Raw genomic sequence first — 26,142 nt, 5'->3', positions numbered from 1 at the left:
GAAGTCTGGTAAAACCTGATACTGTAATGGCATGTACACAGAGCTCCACAAGGACTGGAATGTGAAACAATAAAGTGTGTATGATAAATTTTGGAAGGAAATTTTCCAAACTAAATTTCAGGATATCTTTATTTCAGTGAAGGCAGATGACTAAGACAAAGGGATCAGTAAGCTTTAATGCAGGGGTATGACAACCCTGAAATGAAAGAATTCAGTGGTTAGTGATAAAGCAGCAAAGACATTTATAAAAAACATTTTATGAATTTCCAAAATTGACTACCGTGTTCTGGAATTTCCTGTAAGGCAAATACAGACCAGAATATTTTGTGAGTCACAATACCTTTTTTTGAGTATGGGATCAATTTACAGACCTTGGTATATTTTTTCTAATTTTTTTGCAAACCTACAGGCACAAGTTACTGTAACTTATGCCGACACGGAAAGAGTCATGATAGGATACAGCACTACACAGTTTGCAACCCAGAACAATGCAAAGAAAAAAGTTACATGAACAGAGAGAAACAGAAACAAAATCCCTTGTGAAAAGTAAAGTGACAAGCCATCAAGCAGGAGAGAAGAGTAGCAGTAATTGAAAAACTAAAAAAGAGCAGTAAAAAGCAAGGCATCCTTGGATTTATTTCCCTTGCCACAGAGGCAAAAGGAGTAGGATTCTGTTGCATGCATTATGAAAGCACTTGCTAAACTTCTGGAAATGGATCTTTTGTTCAGAAAGAGTGCTATAGGATACCAGTGAGTAAAAAAGTGAATGCAAAAAGGATCTAGGAGTACTTTCATAGGAACATTGTTTGAAACAGGATAGTGAGTTTGACTGCTGAAGGCAGCAAAAACAAGATCTCCAGTAACAAGGCAACACAATCCTTCTGTTCCCTGACCTCACCCCTGTGACATAAGCAGAGAGAAAGCACAAACACCGTGGAATTCATTTACAAAAACAATACAGCTGTTATTAGAAAAATTAAGTATTTCTCAACTCTTCACTACACATATGTTTTCCTCAAGAATCACATAATACGTGATCCCTAAACAAAGCTCTTTAAAGTCTCTTTATTTGCAAAACTGAATAGTACTTAATATCAATTTTGTGATAGCTGCCTGTAATTAATGGATAAATACTTTGCAGATGTTGGGGTAGTTCAAATGGCAACTTTTGAACAGTCTCCTGCTTCCAGGCACACAGGATATGATACATCATATTCAGGCAAGGTGAGTAAAGATGCCAAATGTATGTTCTGGGGCCAGTTCTATCACAGCTGCAGTATCACTGAATCAACTTCTATTTTCATATTTACTTTTATTACACAAAAATCTATCTACCTATTTTAGTTCTTTTCACTTCAGATCTAACATTCTGACTTAAGGATTCTGATCTAATTTTTGAAGGATCACTGACACCTAATAAAGCAGAGTTGCACTCAAGTTTAATCTATACAAATTTGTTAAATACAGTCACAGGTGGAGGACAGTATATCTAATGTTTGAAAATTTTATTTTCTTTCTTTTATCCACCAAGTCTGCTAACAGAAGAAGAAGGAAACTTTAGCTAGAGATCATGACAGAGAACAAATACATAGCAGGACATGAAGAAGACTATAAAAGCATGCTTAGAAAGAAAAATGCAATATCCATAGTTAAATATTGTCCTTGCTTACCATTTTACATGCTTATTTTATTTCATTTTTAGCATCCGTTTCTGAAAGACAAAGCCTCTTGCTTCAATTTCCTCCCATTTAGCTGTAGTAATGGAAGCCCTTTTTTCTTTTAAGAACAAACTTGTCAGTCTATTCCACCACATTCTGTTTAACTGAATCATGAAAGGTACTTGCTTTTTTTCTTCTTCCCCTATTTTCCTTTTGCTAATTAATCCAATGTTTGCTCCTCCAACTGGAGGAGATGCTTATTAAGAATTAGCACATACAAGGATGTGTACATTCAATAACAGAATACAGAAAAATGACCAGCATGCCACAATTTGCAAGTGGTGTCACTTTCCAAAATAAATTTGGAATTTAAGCAGACACCTGTTCTGCTTAAGCCATGTCACCAGAAAAAGGTCCTAGACCTCAGATCTCACTTCCCTGAAGGAGAATTGAGGGAAGTTCAGTATATAGAGGAGAGTTTCTTCCATACTTCTATTTTCTTAAGGTTAGCATAGTTTATTTGAATCAATTAAGAAACCACACACAGGAAATAAGGCAGTCTTTATTTTAAATAAATTGGGCTCTGACACTTAATTAAATACATTCTAAGTGTGTTTCATTCTTTGTATTTTGTTCCATCTTTTTCAGTAAGGCACTGGGCTTTTTCTCATGTGTACTTACTGTATTTATTTATAAGCTCAACTATACAAAAACGTATGAAGATAAAATGTATGTCTTTTACACAAATATCTTTTTTTCAACATCTGATTTAATTCTTGTAACTGTTTTATTATATTGTCTGTTCAGTAGAAAATGAAGGTCTTGCGTAGTCTTCAGAAAGCTTGTCTACACCACTAACCACAACATTTTAAATGTTAATTTCTAAAGAAATGTCAAAACCTATGTTCACAACTATAACTGAGTGCTTCAGTGTAATCCCAGACAGCTGCTGCCTATTGACACTAACAATTTCTAGATCTCTGGTTTATGGTGCACTTTTTTTAACATAAAGCCACATAGTCACTGTACACTCAGAAGCCCTAACTTTGAGTGGTCAATTTTCTGCCTTTCTCTTTTTTTTTTAAGTGATCAAACACTGACATCACTTAGAATGGCATTAATTATTCTTCCCATTTCTTTTGAAATCAGAAAATAAATTAAATGAATATAAATCGCAAATAGCCCTCTTAGTGCAAAGATCATTTTCCTGAACTTGGTGGATCCTACTACCTGAAAACTTATGAAGTATTCAAATTTTAAGATGCAATTATCAGATTTATCATGATAAAAAGGAATATATAGTGGATGATTTAAGATTTTCAAAGATTTTCCCTCAAGTGCCAAATTATTCTTCATTTTCAAATCTCAACATGTGAATTTCTCTTTCAAAGTCCGGGCTTTTAACTGTTTCAATTTCTAACCCCCCAAAAATAAACTCCTCTTAAATAATTAATAAGATGAATTTACAGAACTGCTGTTTCCAAGCCATCAACAGAGTAAAGCTCTAATTTGAAAAATACTGTCATTCAAATTAGTAGTGTAACAAAACCTTGGATACAACCAAACTACTGCCAAGATATCTACTTCTAGATATCCTGCCAACTGCTCCAAAGCCTGTGGAAATCATTCAGGTCAAAGTCAATTTCACTTTTGAGAATATTCTCCTTAAAGAGAACTCACTGAACCCCAGCTTAGCAAATTGCTTCAGCATATGGATTTATGGGCTGAAGTAGATATATGCACGGTATGTTTTATTTCATTACAAATCTTGTCCAAAACAGATGATAGTGTCACATTATGTCAGTCAATTATTTTCAGGTCACTTGCGATTATCAGGAGAATGAATGGCAAAGTGAGGTGGTCTCCCAGCAAAAGATTCTTTTACAAGTCCTTTCATCGTTAGAGTAATTAAATAACTCTCCTAGCCATGAAAACATTTCTATTACTTTAACAGCCTAACTGTCTGTGACTACAGTAGCAATTAAAAAGATCTGGAATAAAAATTAGAATAAAGCTTCAAAAATAATTACATACAACACTCCTGTGTACTCTAAGAAGGAGCTTCTGTTTTCAGTTTATATTATAATAACTATTTATTTTAAATGAGGCAAATAAACAACTACATTCAGTGAAGAATAGCTAGCAATGTAGATAGTATTCTCATGACTACTGACATCACCACATTAATTTCAAGATTACATCAAAAACTGCAAATATACATACCACTAAGAATTCCTTTTTGTCCACCATTTCATTGCCATCAGTATCGAACATGTTGAAAGCAATTCTAAAACCTGCATGCGGCTCTGCCAAAAAAAGGCCAAACATTCAATTATTTATTTCCTTGGAAAGAAAGCAAGTGCAATACTCTAAGAAATTATTTGGTGTCCCTGCATAAAAGCCAGACCCCCAACTAATTTAAGTCAGGGTATTTGTGTACACAGTAAATGCAAATCATAACATCTGTAAAACAGTATAACCCATGTTATTCAAACAGAAGGCATGCTCACAAAAGTAGAAACAGAACATGAAATATCCAAGAATAATATCTCATAAAAGAGTGTTAGTTAATAGTAGAGTCCATTTTATGTTACAAACACAGATATGAAGAAAAGAAATTTTCTAAGAAAACACAGTGTTCTAAAAGACACTTTAAAAGATTTTGAAAAAGAGGATGCAACTTCTGGTCAAAATAAATGTCATGCTGAAAGACACCCAGCATTTTCTTGTTTACATCCTTAGAGCCATTGAAATTTGAAATCAGATTAAAATTTTAAATTATTTCTGAAACATGGCAACTTTGAAGGTAACTTTAAGTAAAGCCTTTAGGCAACATTTTGGGGATACCCAGTGGTTTGCAGTATGAATGAATTATGGCCAAAAGTTCATTCCGATAACAAAGAAATAATAGACAAATGTCCATTGATCCCATAGTGGAAGATACTAAGTGTTCAGAGTCAAGTTCCAGCTCTGATTCATAAAAGGAATCCAGTTCATGTCCAAAAAAACCCCCCACTAATGAAACCAATAGAAATTGTTTCATTACATACAAGTGAAAGACAAGTAAAATCCTTTGCTTCTTCCCAGAAAGCTCCTCTTAAAACATAGAAGTCTGCATCAGGCTTATTTTACTCTGAGTTATTCTACTTCAGTTTTATGGGTGATAGAAGAATCATTACTCAATTTTGTTAGTGTTTTCTGACACAAATACTTTGTATTTTACCATTGACTCTTTGATGTTATCCATTATCCACTAATTGGTGAAACAAATCAGTAACAATGTGTATATTTCTCTTCTCCCTATATAAATTGTCCCTTATGAACGTCAGCAAATTTAGCTACAAATTTTGTAGGAATTTCAAACAAGAAAATAAATTTAAGCTCTTGACTGGGGTTTAGCTGGAGCGTATGGCACAGCTTCCTCAACAGTCACTAAAAGGTATTCTAGATAAGAATGAATTTAAATAAAGCATTTATTTAAAGCATTTATTAAAGCATTTATTTACACAAGATTCTAGAAGGGCAAAAGAGGTTCAGATGGATGGTGTAGTTTTCTATATGCAGGGAGGGGAAGTGTAATTTAACACACAACACATTCAGAGCTTTGAAACTCTAAGGAATCTTTTAGACTTTCTCTCCAAAAATACTTACTTGTTAAAATACATAAGAGGAATAAATATTCTGTGTAAGATATCACACCTGAAGACAAAAAAAAAAAAAGTTATGCCATGTTAGTTTCACCTTATCTTCACATCCTAAACTTGAAAACATTAAATCCATATATAAGGAGAATTTTTGTACATGTGCATATGCATATTAATACTTGTATGCATGTAACTATTCAACCTGGTCAATAAGTTATTTGTCTACAATATTAATCTATGGTTTGGGGCTTTTTTGGGGGGTTTGTATTTTAGTATTTCAGGGAAGGAGTACATTAAACATGGCAAATAAAACAACAGTCAATGGAGCATGGCTCATTAAACAAAATCTGGCTAGACTCTTAAAAGCTAATATAAATGATTTATTCAATTTTCTTTCCAAAAACCCCACCATTCATGATAATACTCTTTAACAGTATGAAAACATTTACTTTGAGAACATTAATAGGGCTTCCTCCTGATACACACCATTTGAACACAGTTCTTGACTTTAATATGTGCTTTGTAAATGCATGTGTTATATTACCTTAAAACTTTATCTCATGTTTTTTTGCAAGATTACAAAAGGGAACCACACTGTGGAACGGCACTGCCTCTTCTCTTCAGGAATTATTAAGGCAAAATTTAAATTGGAGCTGAAGTCAGTACCCAAATAGTATGTCTGGTACCATAAGTTGTACTTGTGCTTTCCAGCTCTGGAGCAAGGGGTACAGAGACAACCTTGCAGAATGTCCAGAGCAGCAATGAAGAGAAGTGTCTCACAGTTCAGTAAGAACTGAAAACAATGGCTTGCAGCTCTCCCAAAAGCCCTTAGCTCCAACAATCTTTGAGGCTCAACTAGGAAAACTTGTTCCTGATTTCTAACAAATTGGTTTTGTCTGTCCTCCAAAACAAGGAGTGTTAAGTCAGTCCACAATATTAGATTATTTCAAAAGCATGAAAAAAAAAAAGTATTTAGATGCCTGAGAGTAAAGATGTCTATCAGCTAGGATTTTCAAAAGTTGCTGGCTGTCTCCTTGATTTCAGTCCAAGTCAGGTGCAAAAGTTTTTCCAAAAACAGCCACATCTTTGGATGTTTAAATATCTTTTAAAATCTGACTTAACTGAATATGTGACGAACTATGTAAACAGTCATCTGATTTTTTTTGCACTGAGAAACCTGTACAATTAAAACTCAAAACATTGTATCATTCATGTGGATTTTACTTCCATATCCCATCTTTTGATCCAAGAGCAAATTTAAATCTTCAGAACCAGGATTTTATTACTGCTAGTAGATCTACTTAGGAAGGTTCCTCAGAATTTTTTAATACCACCTACTCTTTTCCTCAATTTACACATTACTGAAGATTAGCAATGTTTAAATACAGGCATTTAAGTAACACATGCTCTATGCTTTATCTTCTTGATTTTATACAGCAGCTTGCTGAAATTAAGTTTTCAAAGGCCTGCTTGAATCTGTTTGGACAAGCATCTATCAAGAAATCAGATACCTCAAAGGTTCTCATTCAGTGATGGAAAACATTCTTTAATAGCCAGTCAATAAATGTAAATATATATTTTTGGTTTCTTGACGGCACCTTCTTTGTTGTAAAACAGGAAGAAAGTGCAGTTGTCAAGCAGTCCATCACAGGTATGAAGAACGCAATATAAACGGCCTTGAAAGCCTTCTCTCCTTTTGTTTGTACTGGCATATTGTAGTTGCAGACAGATAGTTCTGGTTGATTGCTCTGAGTGTTATGGGAGAGGGGCTCTGAAATGATGATTGAAGGGAAAAAAACTTACACTAAGATCAGAAAGAAGAGCAGGAGGGCACTCAAGGGTAAAACATAATAAAAACTTAAGGTCAATGGGATAAATCTGAGTGCCTCAGCTGAATTATATAAATCCATGGCAAAATAAATGGACATAGGCTTTTGCTACTTGCTTCATATGTGCATGTTTTAAAAAAAATGAGTAAGAAACAAAAAAACAAAGACTAAATTATAACTAAGGAGACCTGAATTCTATTTCCATTTCTTTCACCAGTTTAAGTAATCGGTCATAAGACCCATCATATTTACTAGTATTATCTATAAAACTGGACAACAGAACTCACTTTTTCATAAAACATGCTGAAAAGATATCCAAGTGCTAAAGCCAATTACTAATTTTACCATCTTATTTTAGGACAGTTTGAGTCCTACCAATTCCATCAACTTCTGTAGAACTTCACTGGCAGAAAACTGGAGTAAGATACGCATGACTGCGCATTTTGCAGACATTTTATTACAGACTTAATAAGCAACACCTAGATACATTTTTTAAATCTGATAATGTATGGATTTAACAGATTCTGAAGCTGAATTTTTATGCAATTAATATTTCAAAAGTTAACTCTTCTGCCTATATAGAAACTAGCCTAAAGCAAAGAAGTACATTGAAATACAATGCAAAGATGTGGCAATTTCTGCCTCTCTGGAGTCCTGACTGCAGACTCAGAAAAAAAAAGTGAGCGCCTCCATGCACTAGAGAGCCTCCTTTGAGAGTAGGTCCATACTACTTACCCCTTCAATAAATTTGAGCTGCATTTGAATTATATTAATCAATTACATGCACACATTTGATTGGAATTCTGTTGCTTGCGTGCTTATTTTAAACATCCATAAAGCATCTTTCTTTTATCACAAGGACTTGTGCCTGCTTTTAAAAATACTTCAAATGTGCCACCAGACCTTTGCCATTTTGAATATAAGCAAAGAAATATACAGATTATTTATTATAAATAGCTTTTAAATGTCTGTAAAGCCATCCTTGTTTTATTTCCCTATGTTTTTTTGTTTTGAAGCAATAGAGCTTATTAAGAAAGAAAAAAATACAACAGATGAGACCAGGAGTGATTCTCCACTTACCAACAGTGTGAGTTTTAAGTGCTATCAAAGCCCTCATCTGCAGAGTTTCAAGGAATATATATAACATTTCTGAAACTCTCCTTGTGTTGTGTACTAAATGCTTATTCAGTGATCAAAGATACCACTACTGTATTTAGAAATAATCACATTATTGAACCTATTGGAAAGAAGTAAAGAGATATTGTTTCTTTACTGGAATATTCTGTCTATAGTCCAGAGATCATTCATGGCAACAAACTGAACCTGAAATATTCAAACATCAGCTTAACAAAACTCAGAGTCCCCAATCACTTACAGAGGCTAGTTGTAAGATGGCATCATTAAAACACTGTAGACACTACATGGAACTTTTCCATGCTGTAAAATGCAGAAAGCAACAGCAAGCCCTTTTTTATTTTTGAAAATGTGACTCAGATTAAAGTACATCATCACAAAAAAAAATAGAGTGATAACTTGGTTCAGGAAAATAAATTCTCCTCAATCACCTTTCTCATTAAGATTACGGAAAAGTTTGGATGATCCTTTCCAAACTGGTGGTGTCTCCATAAGGATCTGATTCAGTTCCTAAAAAATAAGGTTTAAAAAATGTAAAAGCATATATTTCAGTATTTAATGAAGTAGTTAACAGATTATGATTAAATTCTAGGATATCAATATAAAAGACAAGGAACTGCATGCAAATCTACCAGTTAATTTAACTTCAGTTACCACAATGATTTTGGAAGTACTCAAGCACTCCATAAATTTTTGCACACATGATTATTGCAAGAATTACTCATCTGAATGAATACTAAGTGGTTGCTGAGCTGGAGAGAGACATGCAATGTATTTGTGGCTGAAATAACTCACCGGTGCTCATATTGACTGAAGCCAAGGATAAGTCCCCCTGGATTTCAGTAAGGTTTTCACACAAAATTCGAGCAACTGCTCTTTTAAAACACTTGACCTGAACTAAAGCGAACTTCATCCATGAATATGAATGTACTTAAAATACAGGGAAACAGACAGAGTTCTTTTGCAGTTATACAAATGTAAAAAAAAAAAAAGTAAGAGGCACTTAAACACCACAAAAGGGAGAGAGTGGCGTAAGTACTTCAGGCAGTTTTGGAAACACCTTGACACTAAGAAATGTAGTCAGATATGGACTGAGGGAGAAACTGACAGATGCTTGAGAAAGTCAGTAAATCCAACAAAACAGGCACAGCTGCTAAAGTATCTGAGATTCTGGATTCAGCTGAGTCTGAAGTGACAAAAATAAAGGAACTAAACTCTCCTGCACCTCTACATTTGAATCACAAACGAAATCAATTAACAAAATGTATGGTTGTAAGACCACACAGGAATTACCGCCCACCTGCTTTGAAAGGGATCGCCACTTTTTAGCATCTGCAACAAAAGAAGAAGTTATGAATGCACAGAATTTAGTTATGCCAATGTGGTGTCATAAAAATTGGACTGCAGCTATACTGTGTTTTCTAGGCAAAGAATTATTTGCCTCAGTTCATGATTGTAATTGTCTTTATATTATTAAAAAAACATTTAACTTAATACATACCTGAAGTCCTAACTTTAAAGAAACAATTCAGATGTATAGTTTTTAATCCAACTTTGCTTCAATGCAGGAAAAGACTTTCAACCTCCAAAATACATCCTTAGAACATTTAACAGGAAATAGAGGGCATTCATGCTAACCCATGGTATCAATATTCTGAATTTATTATTTAGTAGCAGTAGTATTAAAATGGAGATTGTAAGGAGACCTGGATTATGATCCTTGCTTCACTGACTACTCATACTTTTTAAAGCAAATACAGAAAAAAAGCTCTTGAAACTACACCAAGTGCTAAGACACCCTTCATCCCTTCCTACTAACTCAGATTTGTGCTTCCTTTTCCAGCCTCTGTCAGGCTCAATTCTTTGTTAGTTATAATTGAACAAGAGTTGTTCATAATCATTCAAGAATTCAAAACGTGAGGTTTGTGATCACCCTCTCAAGACAAATATTTGTACAGATTCAATATTAAGATAAGGCACTGTGAATATCAGAATTCACAAAGGTCCAGACAGTAGCATTTTATGTGGTCAAATCCATAACTTTTTGTGGGTAAAGGCTTCTTTTTATAGAGCAATGTGTAATCAGAAATCCTTCTCTCATAATGAACTCCATGCTCCCTTAAATAATTAAAACAATACTGAAGCTACTCACTATGGTCTTTCATTAATTCATGGTTAGAAAATGACTGAAATTTTAATTTTACATCTTGGTAAAAGTTCGCAACAAGACAGTTGACAGATCCCACTCTAATTATGGTGGAGTTATATCAAACAATGTCATAACATAAGCTAACAGATTTTCATAAGCTTTTCAGTTTAATTTTTTAAATAAAATCCCCTAAAACAACCTCATTTGCCATATAAATTGATATATATTTAGGCCTATCATAAAGAACTTGGAGAACAAATATATCTAATTTTCCAGTCAGATAATTTGCCAGTCTCATATATTATATACATATTTTCTTTCTAGGCAAGTCAGTGAAGATTTATGCGCATATATATATATATATATATATACACACTTCTTGCAGCTCAGTATTAGGCTAAATTAACCATAGTTAGCACTGAGGCGAACAAAATATACTTCCTCTTCTCTTACTTTGCTTTCTAAACATATAAACACATACTCAGATTATAAAATGTATCAAGAATGACTCTTAAAAATAATATATGTTCTCAAATGAAAGCCTGCACCATAAAGGCAGAAGCAAGTTAATTATAGCATTTATTTTATATTTTTTTGTAATAACTGCCTGGAGTAAAAAGTTACATTTTATAAAAGAAAACATACCCTTACCATATTAGTTAGTGTTTAATCAAAAAAGGAAGTGAACACCCTCTTGACTTTTGTAGGGTTTACATGATTTCCAAAGTAAATCAATCACAATAGACGCATTCACTCCATCACAAATCTCATTCAGGTCTAGTATTATTAGCTTTTCTATAAAGCAGACATAAAGAGCTTCTATTATTATGCTTCAAAGGGTATTTTTGCTTTTTGACAAAACTCAAGACCTTTCTAGTCTTCATTCATAAAAACCCCAGGTATATGTTCTTTTTTTATTATGCAAAATATAGGTGGTCTAGTATGTCAACCTGAATGGACCTGATTATATACAACTTACAAGTTATTTATAAAATGACCTCAAAAATAAAAAATAAAATGTTTAAAATGTATTAATAGAAAAATTCCTTCCTTAAATATACTACCTTCAACAGAGCAAGACAGACAATTGACTTGCCCAAGGAGACAAAGCGGTACTTTGGCAATGCTGCAGTACAAAGTTTAAAATTACCATAGTCAGAGATGAGAAGCTGGAAGTTGTAATCTGTGCTGTTACTATTTCAGCTATTACTTCCTATTTATCAGCCTTCTGTCCCAATGTCCCAGTCAGTAAGACCTGCACTGGAATGAAGTCATCCACTTAGTTATAATCCTTTAAAATAATTATGTAATCTCTGATACCAGTCTAAAAACCTAAAAGACATCCAGGTTAGTTTCGCTTTTGGTCTCAGAGGTGAACTGGATGAACAGAAAAGATTTTAATAGAAACAAGGTTTGCTACACTGAACTCAGAAGGGTGCCTGACTCTTCAACTCCAGATCTCCTTTGCCATGAGATAAACAAAATGTACTTATGAGCTTGTTTTTAAAATCTGAATACTCGCTTTGTGAGAGGAGGAAGCAGAAATTTCATTAGCATGGAAAAATTTTAATAGCAAACCACACATATAGTGTGGTCTAGCCAATCAAACTGTCATAAAATGGAGTTAAACCAAAATGTTTTAATGATGTCCAGTATATATAGCACAAATGCTTCACGACCATACACAGTGAAACCCAACTCCACAGAAACAAAAAAGGGAAGAACTGAAGGTCTGAGCAGATATAAAGCACTGATGTGTATTTGTATTAACTTGTGTGATAAGCAATCTGCTTCCTCTCTTTTAACTGCAAAGCAAAAAAAAAAAGAGATTTGCTTTCTAGTACGAGTTTCAAAGTTTTGCAAGTTTTCACCATCTAAGCTCTATCTTCTGCCTTCACTATTACAGTGAGATTATATCTTTATTCAAATGTTACAGAAGTTTTGATCACTGATGTGCCATGGCTGAATTCTTTCCTCTTGTTTCATTACTGTTAAGAGAACAAAGGGGAAAAAATCCAACATCTGCACTGAACTTTAAGCTTCTTCTGCCTGCTTTAGCACTGCTTTTGACTGCTCTCTATAGTAACTTTGTGGTGTAGACTTAAGAAAGGAAAACCTAAGGTGAGTGATTCTACATGTAACACCGGAGCAAAGATACTCCCATTCCCCAGAAGTCGTGTACTGCTACCAATGAACTGCAAACCTGAGGGCCAGGAAATCAAACTAAAGCAGAAAGGGATCACCTTACTGTTTAGTCACTCTTTGACACTTAAAGCAAAGATTTTACAATAAATGACCTAATAAAAGTTGATAGTTATTTTTTTTATTAATTAACACATAGTACTAACACTGGCAATGTTTAAGTGTAGAAAGCTGATCCCCTGGGGGACTGAAACTCTTACTCAAAGCATGTTTTTAGAAAGCCATTATATAGTTATATATGTTATCTTAAGTCTTTTAGAGAATGCATATGTTGCCTGCTTACAGAGAAACTATACAGAAGAGGAAGCAAGAGTTTTACAGCAATGCAGGCCTGCTCAGAAAGAAACTGTGTCAGTGCAATGGCACAAATTAACTTGCCATCTTTCATAACTGTTGAGCTGTTTGCAACCTTTAAGACAAGAATGTTGAACTAGCATACAGATGTTTACAATCTAGGAACAATCAGGATACTGATGGTATGCATTTGAACATAATTAAAAATAAAATTCTGGAAGATGCTTTTTACTACAATCAGAAACAGAAGTAGGAATCAAAAGCAAATAGGAAAATAACATGCACCACAGACGTTTTCCTTAGCAGTTTTAGCATTATAAAATTCCTGCTTACGTTTGGGTTCATCACTTGTAACAGCCTGAATGAAGTCATATGGAGTCATGTATAGCTGTCCTTCATATTCTAGACTGGCAAATCTACGAAACCGTTGCTCCCGCGGAGTTGCGTAAAGGTGTAAATCTTCAAGGTCTAATCTGTTTTCTGTAACCTGCAAAGATAAAAGGACATGTTTTAATCTATGAAAAAGGTTATGATTTACAATTGCCATAAAGGAACTAGCTATAAAAGTGCTAATTCATAAAGTCAAACACATCCTAATATTTTTGTGTGGTAAGAGCTGAAACTACAACTGGGATTTCACTTCTATCATTTTCAGTCTTCTACAACTTTAGCAACAAATCTTTGTGCATTGAACTTGGTAGTACTACCCAACCTCAGGAAAAAAAAAATTTAAAAAGAGAACTTCAGTTCCTGAATTGTAGAAGGGGCAACTTTAACTCAAGGAAGTCTTCATAACTTCAGCAGGCAGACTTCAAACAACTCTGCGAAAACTATTTCATTTTTCTGATATTTCCAGAAGAGAACAGAGTAATACTTTTTCTATATTGCTTCTTAATATAGAGTGCAGCTGTTGATAGTAATAGGCAAAAGACCTCCATAATATACTCCAGCATAAAGCTACCATATTTGAGGGAACTGAAGAAGAGACGAGCATAATTGTAATTCCCCAGAGTTACAAAAGTATAATATGGCATTAAGTTCACATACCATGAGAGTTTATGTCAGGAGTTCCTGGTATGTTTCCCATCCAGCCGATTTACACATAAACTTGGTAATACAAAACTGTAAATGTTCTAAATTCTCACATCTTTCTGTTACACTGTCAAACCTTTAACAGAAAATATGCTACTGCTATCTGAAAACTCTTTTTAGCCCATAATGAGGCAAGCTCCTCTGTGGAATCATTATCTTGAAGAAAATGTAAGTATCAACATTTTTTCAGAGACAAAAAAACCAAACCCCAACTGTTTCCTAGAAGGAAGAGCAATCATACAGGTAACTTCTCCCATTACGTTAAAATAGGAATGCAGCATCTTATAAATGAAATATCCCAACTTGCTCAGTATTCCTGTCATTTCATATAGTATTCCTAAAATTCTTCATCTATCTAAGGAACACATTAAGTCAATTAATACTATGTTTTCTTTTAATAACTAAGAAAACAGACAAATGCACTTTTTCAGAGGCATCTAAACCCAAACATAAGTTGGAAGATGTTTGCAGTGGCTGTCCACTGAGACAACTGTCCTCAAATACAAACAGAAACTGGTTTTCCAAAACCCTTCTAAGAATAGATTACAGATTTCAGCAATTAGAAGCAAATTTATATTGAGCAGTCAAAGATCTGGGCTCACTTTTCTTCAGCTTTGCAAACATCCTTAAAAAAAAAAACCATTGGTGAGACTGATGTAGTCAAACAAAATTTTATGGCCTCAGTTGTAACTAGGAGATTAAATTAGATTTGTCTTATAGAAGCATCAAAAATGAATGTGCCTAGAAGAGATAAAACACTTTCTACGTGGAAAAAAAATGATGATGTTTTACAGGGGAGTCTTACTACTTAATACCTTATCTAGGACATTTTAGCCAGCCTTCTATAAGGACAAAACACGATTGACTGTGTATTTCTCTTTCTGGACCGTCTCTAGTACTTTCAAAATCATTGCTCCATGTGTGTATGTGTGAAAATGTTTCAACAGATGAACCTCTCATAGAAAGATTAAGAGAAAGGCTTATACTATAATTTAGTTTTCAGTAGACTGCTCTACAAATATTCTGCACTTCTGCCTGAGAAGCAGCTCTAAACCATGGCTTCATGTTTTTTTATAATCTTCAAATGATTACCAAATTAAATATGGGGAGAAAAAAATAAAGTCCAACAGCCAGACCTGCAAAGTCATATTAAAGTGACAGAAGCTGAATTCTTTTCTGACATACTCACATGCAAGCCAAAATATTTCTGTCCTATCTCACTGTTTGAATATTTTGGTCTTACTGATCCTTCTGCAGTCCAGTGGCATTCAAGCTATGCCTTCATGTGGGAAGTACACAACTCAGTTGTTTTGACAGAGCTTGTAGTGACAAAACTGATTATCCCTGTATTTGAAGTTTTATAATCTTTTTTTTGATACATATGTTATTTTATCACTACTACAAACATGCTCATGAATACATTCAGGTGGTAAACACAAGTAATAGAGCAATATTTCTGCAAAGTCAATTTTCAGAAAAGAAACAGCTTCAAGGCCATATTACACACACCGTACGTATAATCAATTGTAATCAGTCAAAATCAATCATACGCAATCATGGAAATCTCTAGATAATGTATCTCTCAAATATCATTTTAATTTTGATCACTGTCAGTATTTAGAGAGCATGTTGAGATTCTTTGCTCTCTCAAGGAATTCTCACTGTCTCAGGTACTTCCGCTTAATATTTCGCTTGAGACACTCAGAAAAGCATTTGCTAAATTCTCAGACACATATTTCAACACCTTAAGGACTCTATGCTCCTACAAGTATAAAATAACATACTGCAAACATGGAATTTTAAAGACATGCTTAAAATTGATGCATGTCAGTACTCAGGTCTGCAAAGCCTTAATTTCTGCCTAATTTTTCAATCTAGTTTTCCTCTGACTATATAGCAATGCCAATATTTCATGCTCTGGCTCAAAATCATTGTAACCTGACAGGAACACAGCCTGCCCTCATAAAGAGGAGTACCTCCCTAAAGGCCCAATACCTGCATGCCCTTGCTCTGGTGCTTTATGTTCACTTTTCCAAGAATCAAACTGGATAAGGGAACCAGTCTGACTGAGAACTTTTCTTCTGGTGGTGTTATTTTTAAGTCAGACAGATGCCTGGACCTACGCCCAAAAAAACCAGTTATTTGTTTCAAACCTAGGCCACAGGAACTTACAGATTATGGAAAAGAAAATACCACCTGCTCCAGCAGCAAGCTCCACCTGCTTCAAGTGAGGGAAAACTGTGAACTTAAGCATAATTTTATTCCAAGGAGTAAAAGCACCACTTTATTTTGAACTTGGTGGTTTTATCTGAAATAATTAGAACAACTTATTTCTGCTACTGATCCAATATGAATTTAAATACATGTAACCAAGGCTTAACATGTATTTGATCACTGGTCCATACACGAAATGTCCAAGTAAAAGCAAAGTTTGGCTGCAGAAGACTCCAGGCACACAATTAGCAAACTGACAAATAAAACCATCTTTGGAAATAACATTATTTTTTTTGTCCAAATTTCTTGTCAGAGCTTTACTGCTTCTATTATGCCTAATAATTTATGCAACATACAAACATTCTCTCTTGTATAAAAGCTGCAATTACTGGGAACTAACAAATATTCTAATCTAAAACCAGGACATTCTAAAATATTACCTCAATTTGCACTTCAGGCATTCATTTAAGAAATTCACCTCAACACATAACAATGAAACACGTTCTGTTTTCCCCAACATTTGCAAATGATAATGCAGTGAGGCAGGTGTGAAAATCTTAGTGATAACACCAATTGCTCTTGATTGATTTATTTCATATTTATGCCCATCTTGGGCAGTCTTACTGTATCAATGGGCACATCTCCAGTGATGAAAGGCTGAGAGAGTTGGAATTGTTCAGCCTGGAGAAGACTCCAGGGAGACTTTAGAGCATCTTTCCAGGACCTACAAGGGGCCTGCAAGAGAGCTGGAGAGGAACTTTTTACATGGGCATGTAGAGATGGGACAAAGGGAATGGCTTTAAACTGAAAGAGGGTAGAGTAAGATTCGATGCTAGGAAGAAATTCTTTACTGTGAAGAAAAGAATGGTGGTCAGACCCTGGCACACGTTTCCCAGAGAAGCTGTGGATGCCCTGGAAGTGTTCCAGGCCAGGTTGGATGGGGCTTTGAGCAACCTGGTCTAGTGGAAGGTGTCCATGTTCATGGCAGGGGGGTTGGGAACTAGATGATCTTCAAGGTCCCTTCCAAACCAAACCATTCTATGATTCTTTGAACAAGAGACAGAAAATAGATGTTTAGTACCTCAGGGAAGGTACTATTGGTGAAGAAGTGAACAGGATTCACTAAGTTTCCAATTTCTATTTGAAGTTTCAAGAGCTTATCCAGACTAAATCTGTGATTACCAACTATTTTCAAAAACTTTCATGAAAGTACATCTTTCTGACAAACAAATGAAGGTAGATCTTTTTATGCTACATTTTTACTAATCCTCTTGGCAATCATGCCTACTAATTAGTGTCATCTTGCATCACATTACAATTCTCTGTCTTTTAAAAAAGACATGGCCATTTCCTTCACACAGAAAGTCACAAATCTCCCAAGAACAGTAATACCTTAATTTTAGGCATAGCTGCTTATCTCTGGTTTACCTGCACACACACACTGACCTGCTTTATTAGTAGAAATACAGGGGAAAAAAGTCCAAAGCTAAAACCAAGAATCTAGCTGGTAGATAAACTTTCCATCCTTCCAACTTCACAACTCAAGAAGTAAATAAAAATATGCAAGACTGAAGCTTGCAAGAGTTCACAAACAATATATTATCTTTTCTCTATTCTCAAAAATTTTTAAGTGTTAACAGTTATAATCAAACAACTTATGGTTATCATGCTTCTGCCCTTCCTCCCTCAAACTCTGGTAGGTACCTTATTGCTCCATATTTCACCCCATCCTCCAGCACCATACTCTTATAGAAGGACTGCAGAGAGCACACAGCACCTTTTTCAGGTGTTTAAATCAGCTGAAGAGAAAAAATTATCTTGGCCTATTTTCCTGCTGTTCCCTAACACAGAACTGCATACACACATACCTAATTCTCCCATGGAGGACATTTCAAAGCTCTTTCTAAAATGGATTAAATAGATTAAACACTTATACACACACCACAATCAGGCAAAGGAAACAGAGGGAAACATTTTTTATTGAAACAAGGCAAGTAAAAACTAAATTGAAGACCAAATAGTAATTTGGCAGGTACTTCACTGAAAGGAGAGTATCATTCTTCAATTGTCTGTGCTGTTGTTGTCAATCTATGCTACAAACATATTACAATAGCCTAAAATATCTGGGAAAGGCCTCAGAAGCTTCAAATTTATTACCCAAATGAAAATATGATGATAACGCTTTCTCACTAACATGTTTCAATGACTTAATATAATTACTAAAAAACTCTTTTCTGCAAGTATGGTATTTAAAGAGGGCCACCTAAAGCCCTACTTGTAATAATACCACCACATGCGCCACAAAACAGTAGTCCTTTAGATGAAGGTTTTTGTTATGGACAATCGACATTTTTAAGTCAATCAACTTCGAAAGCATTCCTTGCAGAACCTCTTCAGGGTGACACCGCTCAGTATTTTCTCTCTCTATTCACAGCAAAAACTTGAGTGAAGAAAATCTAGGCTTTTTATCAAGCAAATTCAGAGTTAAAAACCCATTCCCATTTTGCGTTCATCTTTCATGTACCGTGTCTATCAATAGAGAGAAGTCAAAATGGCCTGAAAATCTGGTTTTCTTGATGCCTTAGGATTTCCTAGGCATCATTCTCACCAAAGGTCTCCATGTACTCCTTGAAGTTCCTTGAAGCACAGGCTAATCTCCATTTCTGGTCCCGTGTTCCATGTTCATCTTACTGGCTGTCTTACCTCAGAAACATTTCCTTTCAAAATTTGGCATAACATGAATTAACCTGTATGTCCTTCCAGTGAAACCCATGCAATAACTTTACATTGTCATAACAGAATGCAAGGCCTAACACAGAGCATGAGCCCACAGTTACATCAAAATAGCTAAAATTTTGCCGTAGTTATGACCCTGAACTATCTGCAAATATAAAAAAATGGCAAAGATACGGCTCAAATTCACTGGGAGTAAAGTGCAGAAGATAAAACAGTACCTCATTACTCTTTTTATTAAAAAACACAAAAGAAATGTTCTTTGTCAAGTCTTTTTATTAAAAAACACAAAAGAAATGTTCTTTGTCAAGTGTGAGTCTTGTGTAACATTAGGTCAGTAATTAGTAAGTTTTATTCCGTGACAAAATACCTAGTTTTCCCACAGAGATAAGCTTAAATGCCAGATACAGGATTTTTGGAAATTAAAAATTTGATGCCTACAAGCTCATAAAGCTCTGCAGAAGTAATCTAGTAGAATCCATTATCAAAACCCAGAATAATACTCCAACTCCCAGATTCTGAGAATATCCACAAAAAATGGAAAATATTTTACAGAACAAATAGTTCAAAATATACATTCTGTGTGTGCATGTGAGGCAAAATCTCCAGCACTATCACATAAAATCTCACAACTTTGCTGTGTTCCAAGTCAAATCAGTGTTCTCTTGCTTTTTCCAACTGAGATAAAGGAGAGTCTATTTTAGTTAAAGAAGCCAACGTTTACTACTAAAGGTACATTTTGCTTGCAGTCAAAAATATGTTTGCTACAGTAGTTTAATCTTTAATTTATTTCAAGTGAATAACTTTCTTTGAATTTTTGCTTGCAAAGTAATCTGTCTCCCATCAATGAGAATCTGTGCAAATTATTAAAATACAAAGGTTTTCAAAGCAATGCTGTTCCTAACTTCCTTCGTTTATATTTGACTTCAGGCTTATTTAATACACTCCCATGTAGATAAAAGTAGCACAATTCTATTTTCATGCTGGGTGGCCAAAAGGTTAACCGTCAGGTTCCCAGTGTGGGAAAATCCCAAAGTAGACAAAATTGTTTTGATGCTTACTGAAGTTGTATTTCTAGCAGACTACTTAGATGTAGCACAGCTAACAATTCTGTTAGTTGATCCCACTTCACTGAGATAAGGACATTATTATATTAAAGTATTTACAAGCATAGGAAGCTGGAATGTGTTTAAAATGCTGTAAAGAGGGCCACATTCAGGTATAACTCTGTTACAGGAAATCCTTGGGGTAACTAATGTATCAGTCCTTGCATTAGTTTCACACGAGAGCCACTTCGCCTATAGCAGTTCTTCAAGACGCTTTAGTCAGTATGTATATCCAGCTCCGGATGTTCATATGCTTCACTGCATGCAACACTAAAACACACCAGTAGCTGATCTGTCCGTCCCAAACATGTGCCATCCTTTTTTAACATTATGAAGAACACAGAATTAATGATGAAAGGTAAACCTTCCTTTTCCTTCAGCATGGCTCTCACTACACCTGGCTGGCAAGCAGTATCCTTCTCAGGATTACGCTGGTAAGGAACTTCACATATGACCAGCCAAAGAGCAAACCATCTTCCTACATTTGGCAACTGACCTACGACATGAAACGCACAATACTTATGAAATAGCATTTGCTGCAAGTGGCTTTTGGAAAAGTGATGCTCATGCATCTTTTGGAACAGCATCCTCTTTGAGCAGGCAGGAGAGTCTCCTCCCGAGGGGAGCTTCCCTTACTTTTTGGAGGTAAAGTAGTGTTCTTCATTTCACAGAGATGGAAACACATGACATAATGCACTTAGAAATGTGCTGCAACAAAAACACTTGAACCATTGAGTATTTTCACAAAGTGGGAGTTTGACAGTACTGCTGAGCTACTAGGAAAAAACCCTTTGGAAACATCTGAGGTATGTAGCTTCTTCCTCCTGGAAATGAATGTGCCTTCAAGAAATGTGATAAAGTACACATTCTGTGTCTGTCTCTCCCTGCCCCTCTTTAAATTCCTAAATCATCTCTGAAGGAAGTGATTTTCAGAGACTATCCCAAAAAAATAAATAGTGGTCTGGAGTTCACTACCTTTACATAATGACAACATAATTACATAAAAGATCTCTTCAGAGTACAAAGAGGCATCATTGGTATTTCCAAGACCATTTTAGTAAGTTTTACTAATGACACTGAACTTCTGGAAGTAAGGAACTTGAAGACAAGTATTACCTCCTCTGAGGAACTCTGTCACTCTGTCAAAGTAAGAGTTCTTTCAAAGAGATTCCTGCTCTGCACAACCATCTCCTAGACTTTAAAGGAGCTGTCTGCTAGTGGAGCTGTCCCAGTCTTCACCAAAATCTTCAGACACAAAACTAGCAGCTCTGAGTGCAGAATTTTACTTTGGTTCTGATATGTTCTGTGGCAGCACCCCTGGAATTAAAACTGCTGGTTTATTATAGTGTCCAAGATTTCACTCCAAGTAATCATTATAAAGCCCTCGGGTCCAGAGTTATTTTCAGAAAGCATCTGGGAAAAGGTAATCCTGTAGGGAGCTTAGCTTCATGCTGCTTCTGCAAAAAATCTTACTCTCCATCAGAACACCTCAAATGTTATGCTTGGTCAAGCAAATGTACTTTTGCACTGATCACATGATCTTTGTCTGATCAAATAGTCTGCCACACCACACACCCCATGCTGGTGACACATTTCAGAGCTTACTTGACTTTTACCAAAGAGCATTTTCTTACTCCTCTGTACATAAACTCACAAATCTGTTCCTCATCAGGTTTCATACTGTAATGATTTCATAGAACATGGAGACAGACAGACAGACCATTTTGACACACTGTTTCTCTACAAGTCTCAAACACTTTTTTTTCCCAGTTACTCTCAAAAGATGTGCCTCATTTCTGAACCGGTCAAAAAGGTGTCCCATCAACACCTGTGTCATCATCACTATTAGTCCTGGAATCTAAAAGCCCTCTTAAAATTTCTTGGCTCATAAAACCTAGAAGACAAAGTAGTAGGACAAATCAGGACAAAGCAACCAACTATCAAGATATATATGATAACTTTATATACTTAAATATTCTCTCACTACTGCCAAGCATTATTTCAACTCAGTGACAGAATCTGAAGTCAGCTGTAGGGATATTAACTGGGACTAGCACAATCCTCAAAATACTCTCACAGGCCATATGAACATTATCTGGAAGCAGGTGACCTGCCAGAAAAAAACCCTGTTCTTTGATAGTCAAAAGGTAAACTAGGTTAACCCGTTTTTCAGTGCTTGGGGTATCAGAAAACTATTCTACTGTCCACTGGAGCTGCCTGGATGAAACAAGAAGGCCACTTCACTTATTATACTTTTACAAAAATTCCTCCAAAGAAGTAAGAAGGACGTATAGCTAGTACCAGGTATTGTACTGATTTTGGCTGGCATAGTTAACTTTCTTCACAGCAGCTGGTATGGTGCTATGCTTTGGATTTGTGACCAAAAGTGTTGATAACACAGAGATGTTTCAGCTATTGCTGAGCAGTGCTGGCACAGTGTCACGGCTCCTCCTGCTTCTCACATTGTCCCATCAGTGAGTCATCTGGAGGTGCACAAGAAGCTGGGAGGGAACGCAGCTGGGACAGCTGACCCCAACTTACCAAAGGAAGATTCCATACCACACAATAATTGTGCTTGGTAATAAAAGCTTTGGGGAAGAAAGAGGAAATGGACACACACATTCAGTGTATTTGCCTTCCCAAGTCACCGTTACATGTAATGGAGCCTTGGGAATGGCTGAACACCTGCCTGCCCACAGGAAGCAGTGAATCAATTCCTTGTTTTGCTTTATTTGCATGACTTATTTTCCTTTGCTTGTGTGGCTTTTGCTCTGCTTGTTAAACTGTCTCTATTTCAACCCACAAGTTTTCTCACTTTTGCACTTCCAAGTCTCTTTCCCATCCCACTGCCGGAAGATGAGGGAGTGGCTGTGTGGTACAAGTGTGGTGCCTGCTGGCCAAGGTTAACCACAATGCTACAGGTGAGACAGCCATAACTACCCTGAATACTCCTGAAATCTCTGAATAGCTGAATACTTTACACTGTGATACTGTTTTCAGTTATAAACACACTATGTCTTAACCTTTAAAAATGAAATTATCCATCATCAATGTTTCAGAATGGATTTTTTTTTAAATTAACACAAAAACTATGGGAGGAGATAGATTTCCCCCCCACAACATCAAAAAATTTAAGACTCTCTGTCAAGTCTATGTTTATACAAGTCCATACATTACAGCTGTCTACATTTTAAAGGAAAGGATTTCAGGTTTTGCAAGGGCTGGTGCCTTTACAGTCAGTACTGGGGTCTTTTTTAGTGGTTATTCTGTCCCCCAGGGATAAGGCAAGAAACATTCAGTGTAATTGCTCCTACCAGCTGCTGTAGATCTCTTTACTAAGATACTGACAGCAGAGACACCACTTCCTGCTTCCAATGATCTCAGTAAATAGCATTTGGGAAAAACATGCTTCTAGAGGAAAGGCTAAGGAAGAAGCACACAAATGAAAATATTCAGATGAAGTAGAAGACTGGCTTGGACGGAGGGAGGAAAAAGAAAATGCATTATTTGCTTTGGTGGAATGAAAAGCAGCCTGTCACTGGAAATGAAATGAGGAATTCGGGAAATAGGAAAGTGGGGTAAGGGTAAACCTAGAAAACCCCAGAAAACAGCGCCAGACTTTGTGCATCAGGAATAAAGAAACAACCAAAAGCAGCTGGAGAGGATCCCGAGATACTTGAGCCTCATCATTCTTTGCTGGTCAGTACCTGATAAAACTGTAAAAATATCCTACAAAAACATGCATCACAGTTCCATCAAACTCATCTATACAGAAGCTGCAGGTTATGATTCTCCAATGATTACTCTTAACACACTCTGCAGTAGATCCAAGAGCTCCAACCTTGATCCTAGTAAGACTGACAACTTTATGACTTTTCATGACAGAATTTTCTACTTTCAAAGTTATCAGACATTTTAAACTGTTAAAATCTATTAAAGTTGAAAACTCAGCACTCAAAATTAGGAATTAAAAAAGTTACTGCCACTCAGGCAACACTAATTCAGCCTTCTAATAAAGGATGTTACAATACAATACCATTGCAGAATACCATTCAATGCAATTTGAACACAATATTTGCAACTTTTTTCCCATCTCTGGAAATGTTTTAGAAATCTGTAGTGAAAGAGTTGGTGCTCATCACAGGTCTAGAGAGCAATTACAAATGGATCACAGATAGAGCTCATGGTCAAACTATTCTTGCTGGTTCCCCATCTAGCTCTGGTTTCAAACTACGGTCTTTCCCCACAAGCCATTGGGCAGGACAAGAGTCAATAATAGAAAAAGCACATGAACCCTCTACCTCAGACCAAAAATTCCACAGCTATTTGATCCTCATTTGTAGGGGGCATCAACTGAAAGGATATTTTTTCAGGAATCCTGAGCACACACACATGCAATTTCAAATCAGTTACATCAATCATTCAAAAATAAAAACCTGGAACATAAAACTAATATTCTCAGATGTCAGTCTGGATTTGGTCCACACAATCTGAACAGACATATTTCAAGTTAATCTTTCAAATTTTCTGCTATGCAAATAGAAAACCAAATTAGAGCCCTTTTCCACACAGAAGAAAGTTGTTTGGCTTCAAGACAGTGTTTATCTTCAAAAAATAGTTATACACAGGTATTACATTTTATAATTGTTTTTAGTTTTACATTAATTGAAGTATAAACTTAGTCCTTAATTTTCAACCTCAATGCTTTTATAGTGATGCATGTGAAAATTCATAATCATACATTCAAGTAAATTCACTGACTTTTCAAAGGTGCAGCAGCAATACTTCCCTTTAAAGAAAACTGACAATTAAGACTGGATAAGTAAAACAGTGTAAACTTCTGTCAAATCAAAACACTATGAAAAACTGAAACAGTTTGTCTTCAGTCCTCCGTGCTACAGTAACATATTCCAGACACAAGACCATGAATAATCAAAAATACTAGATTCAATTTGCCTTCACAAAGGATGCTGCCAACAGAATCTGCCTTTCAGCTAATGATGCAGGGCAAAAGGGCTAACAACATTCATACTTAAGGACTAGGCCTCCACTGCAAAAATGTTGATCCTGTTCTCAAAGACAGTATAAAATAAACTTGGTATAGACAAAGTAGGCCATTTGCACCACTGATTTCCAGTCTTAGCAGATGCCACTCTGACAAACTGCCTAATCACAGCTCTCGACATTTTTAAATGAAAAAAACCCCAATGCTATCATTACCATATGTTACATATGCTGTGGTGCAGGAGTTCATCCCTATCACAGCAAACTTCATTTTCCAGGTTAACGACAACTGTTTCTTGCTACCCCTGGTTACTCAACCGGTGTTTTCACTGAATTAGTCCAACTGAACCGTTATTTGTCTCAATACTGTCACTTCTTACGAAGTTCAGTGTAAACCTTTCACTCTACAGGAAATTTCATATTAGAAAGATAATTGTCCTGAGTATAAACCGAAACTCAGGGTTTGCGCTGCCCGGAGCTGCTCCATTTGCAAACCAGCGTCTTCTATTAAAGAAGGATTCGACTAGGACAGCACCACAGGCGAAACGCAGAGTTCACACTGCGACGCGCAGCCAAGGCGCGCCCGCGGCCGCGCTCCGGGGACAGCCCGTCTCTCCCGACGGGTGACAGCTCCCGCTGGGGCCCTGCCTCGCCTCCCGGCCCGGAGCTGGCTCCACGCAGGGTCACCTCTGCGCCCTCCCGGAGAGCCGCCCCTGGCAGAGCCGGTTCCCTGCGAAGAGGCGCGCACACACCTACCGTCACCGTCTCCTTGGCAGCGGCCGCCACGGGGATGGGGAGCAGCGCCCTGGCCCCGCCCGGCTCGGCGGCTGCCGGCTCCCGGGAGGGCTCCCGCCGCCGCTCGGACAGCCGGTACCCCGCGAACCCGGCGAGAGCCGCCCCCGCCGCCGCCCAGCCCAGCTCCCGCCGCCACCGCCGCGGCCCCGCCGCCCCGGCCCCGCCGCCGCCGCCCCACAGCCGCCGGGCCGGCGGAGCGCCGGGCGCGGGCCCCAGGCGGCGGCGCCACCGCAGGAGGGAGCGCAGGGCGGCCATAGCCCCGCTCTGCCCCAGCGCCCGGCGCACCGA

At 36.6% G+C, this 26,142-nt stretch overlaps 1 protein-coding gene across 2 annotated transcripts in view; it reads right to left on the bottom strand.

The window, feature by feature from the left end:
* The window catches only part of MICU3 (mitochondrial calcium uptake family member 3), a 54,235-nt gene extending 28,093 nt beyond the window's left edge, over window positions 1–26,142 (bottom strand). For both annotated transcript variants that reach the window (XM_048303132.1, XM_048303131.1), the window contains exons 1-6: window positions 25,816–26,142; window positions 13,244–13,397; window positions 9,566–9,597; window positions 8,697–8,775; window positions 5,310–5,357; window positions 3,882–3,964 (exon numbers count right to left, since the gene is read on the bottom strand). In XM_048303132.1, the coding sequence (XP_048159089.1) occupies window positions 3,882–3,964; window positions 5,310–5,357; window positions 8,697–8,775; window positions 9,566–9,597; window positions 13,244–13,397; window positions 25,816–26,109 (690 nt within the window). In that variant the 5' untranslated portion in view covers window positions 26,110–26,142. The remainder of the gene's footprint in view (window positions 1–3,881; window positions 3,965–5,309; window positions 5,358–8,696; window positions 8,776–9,565; window positions 9,598–13,243; window positions 13,398–25,815) is intronic.

This window comes from Corvus hawaiiensis, chromosome 5, assembly GCF_020740725.1.
Source record: "Corvus hawaiiensis isolate bCorHaw1 chromosome 5, bCorHaw1.pri.cur, whole genome shotgun sequence".
Classification (NCBI taxonomy): domain Eukaryota; kingdom Metazoa; phylum Chordata; class Aves; order Passeriformes; family Corvidae; genus Corvus; species Corvus hawaiiensis.
This window is presented reverse-complemented; position numbering and strand designations above follow the sequence as displayed.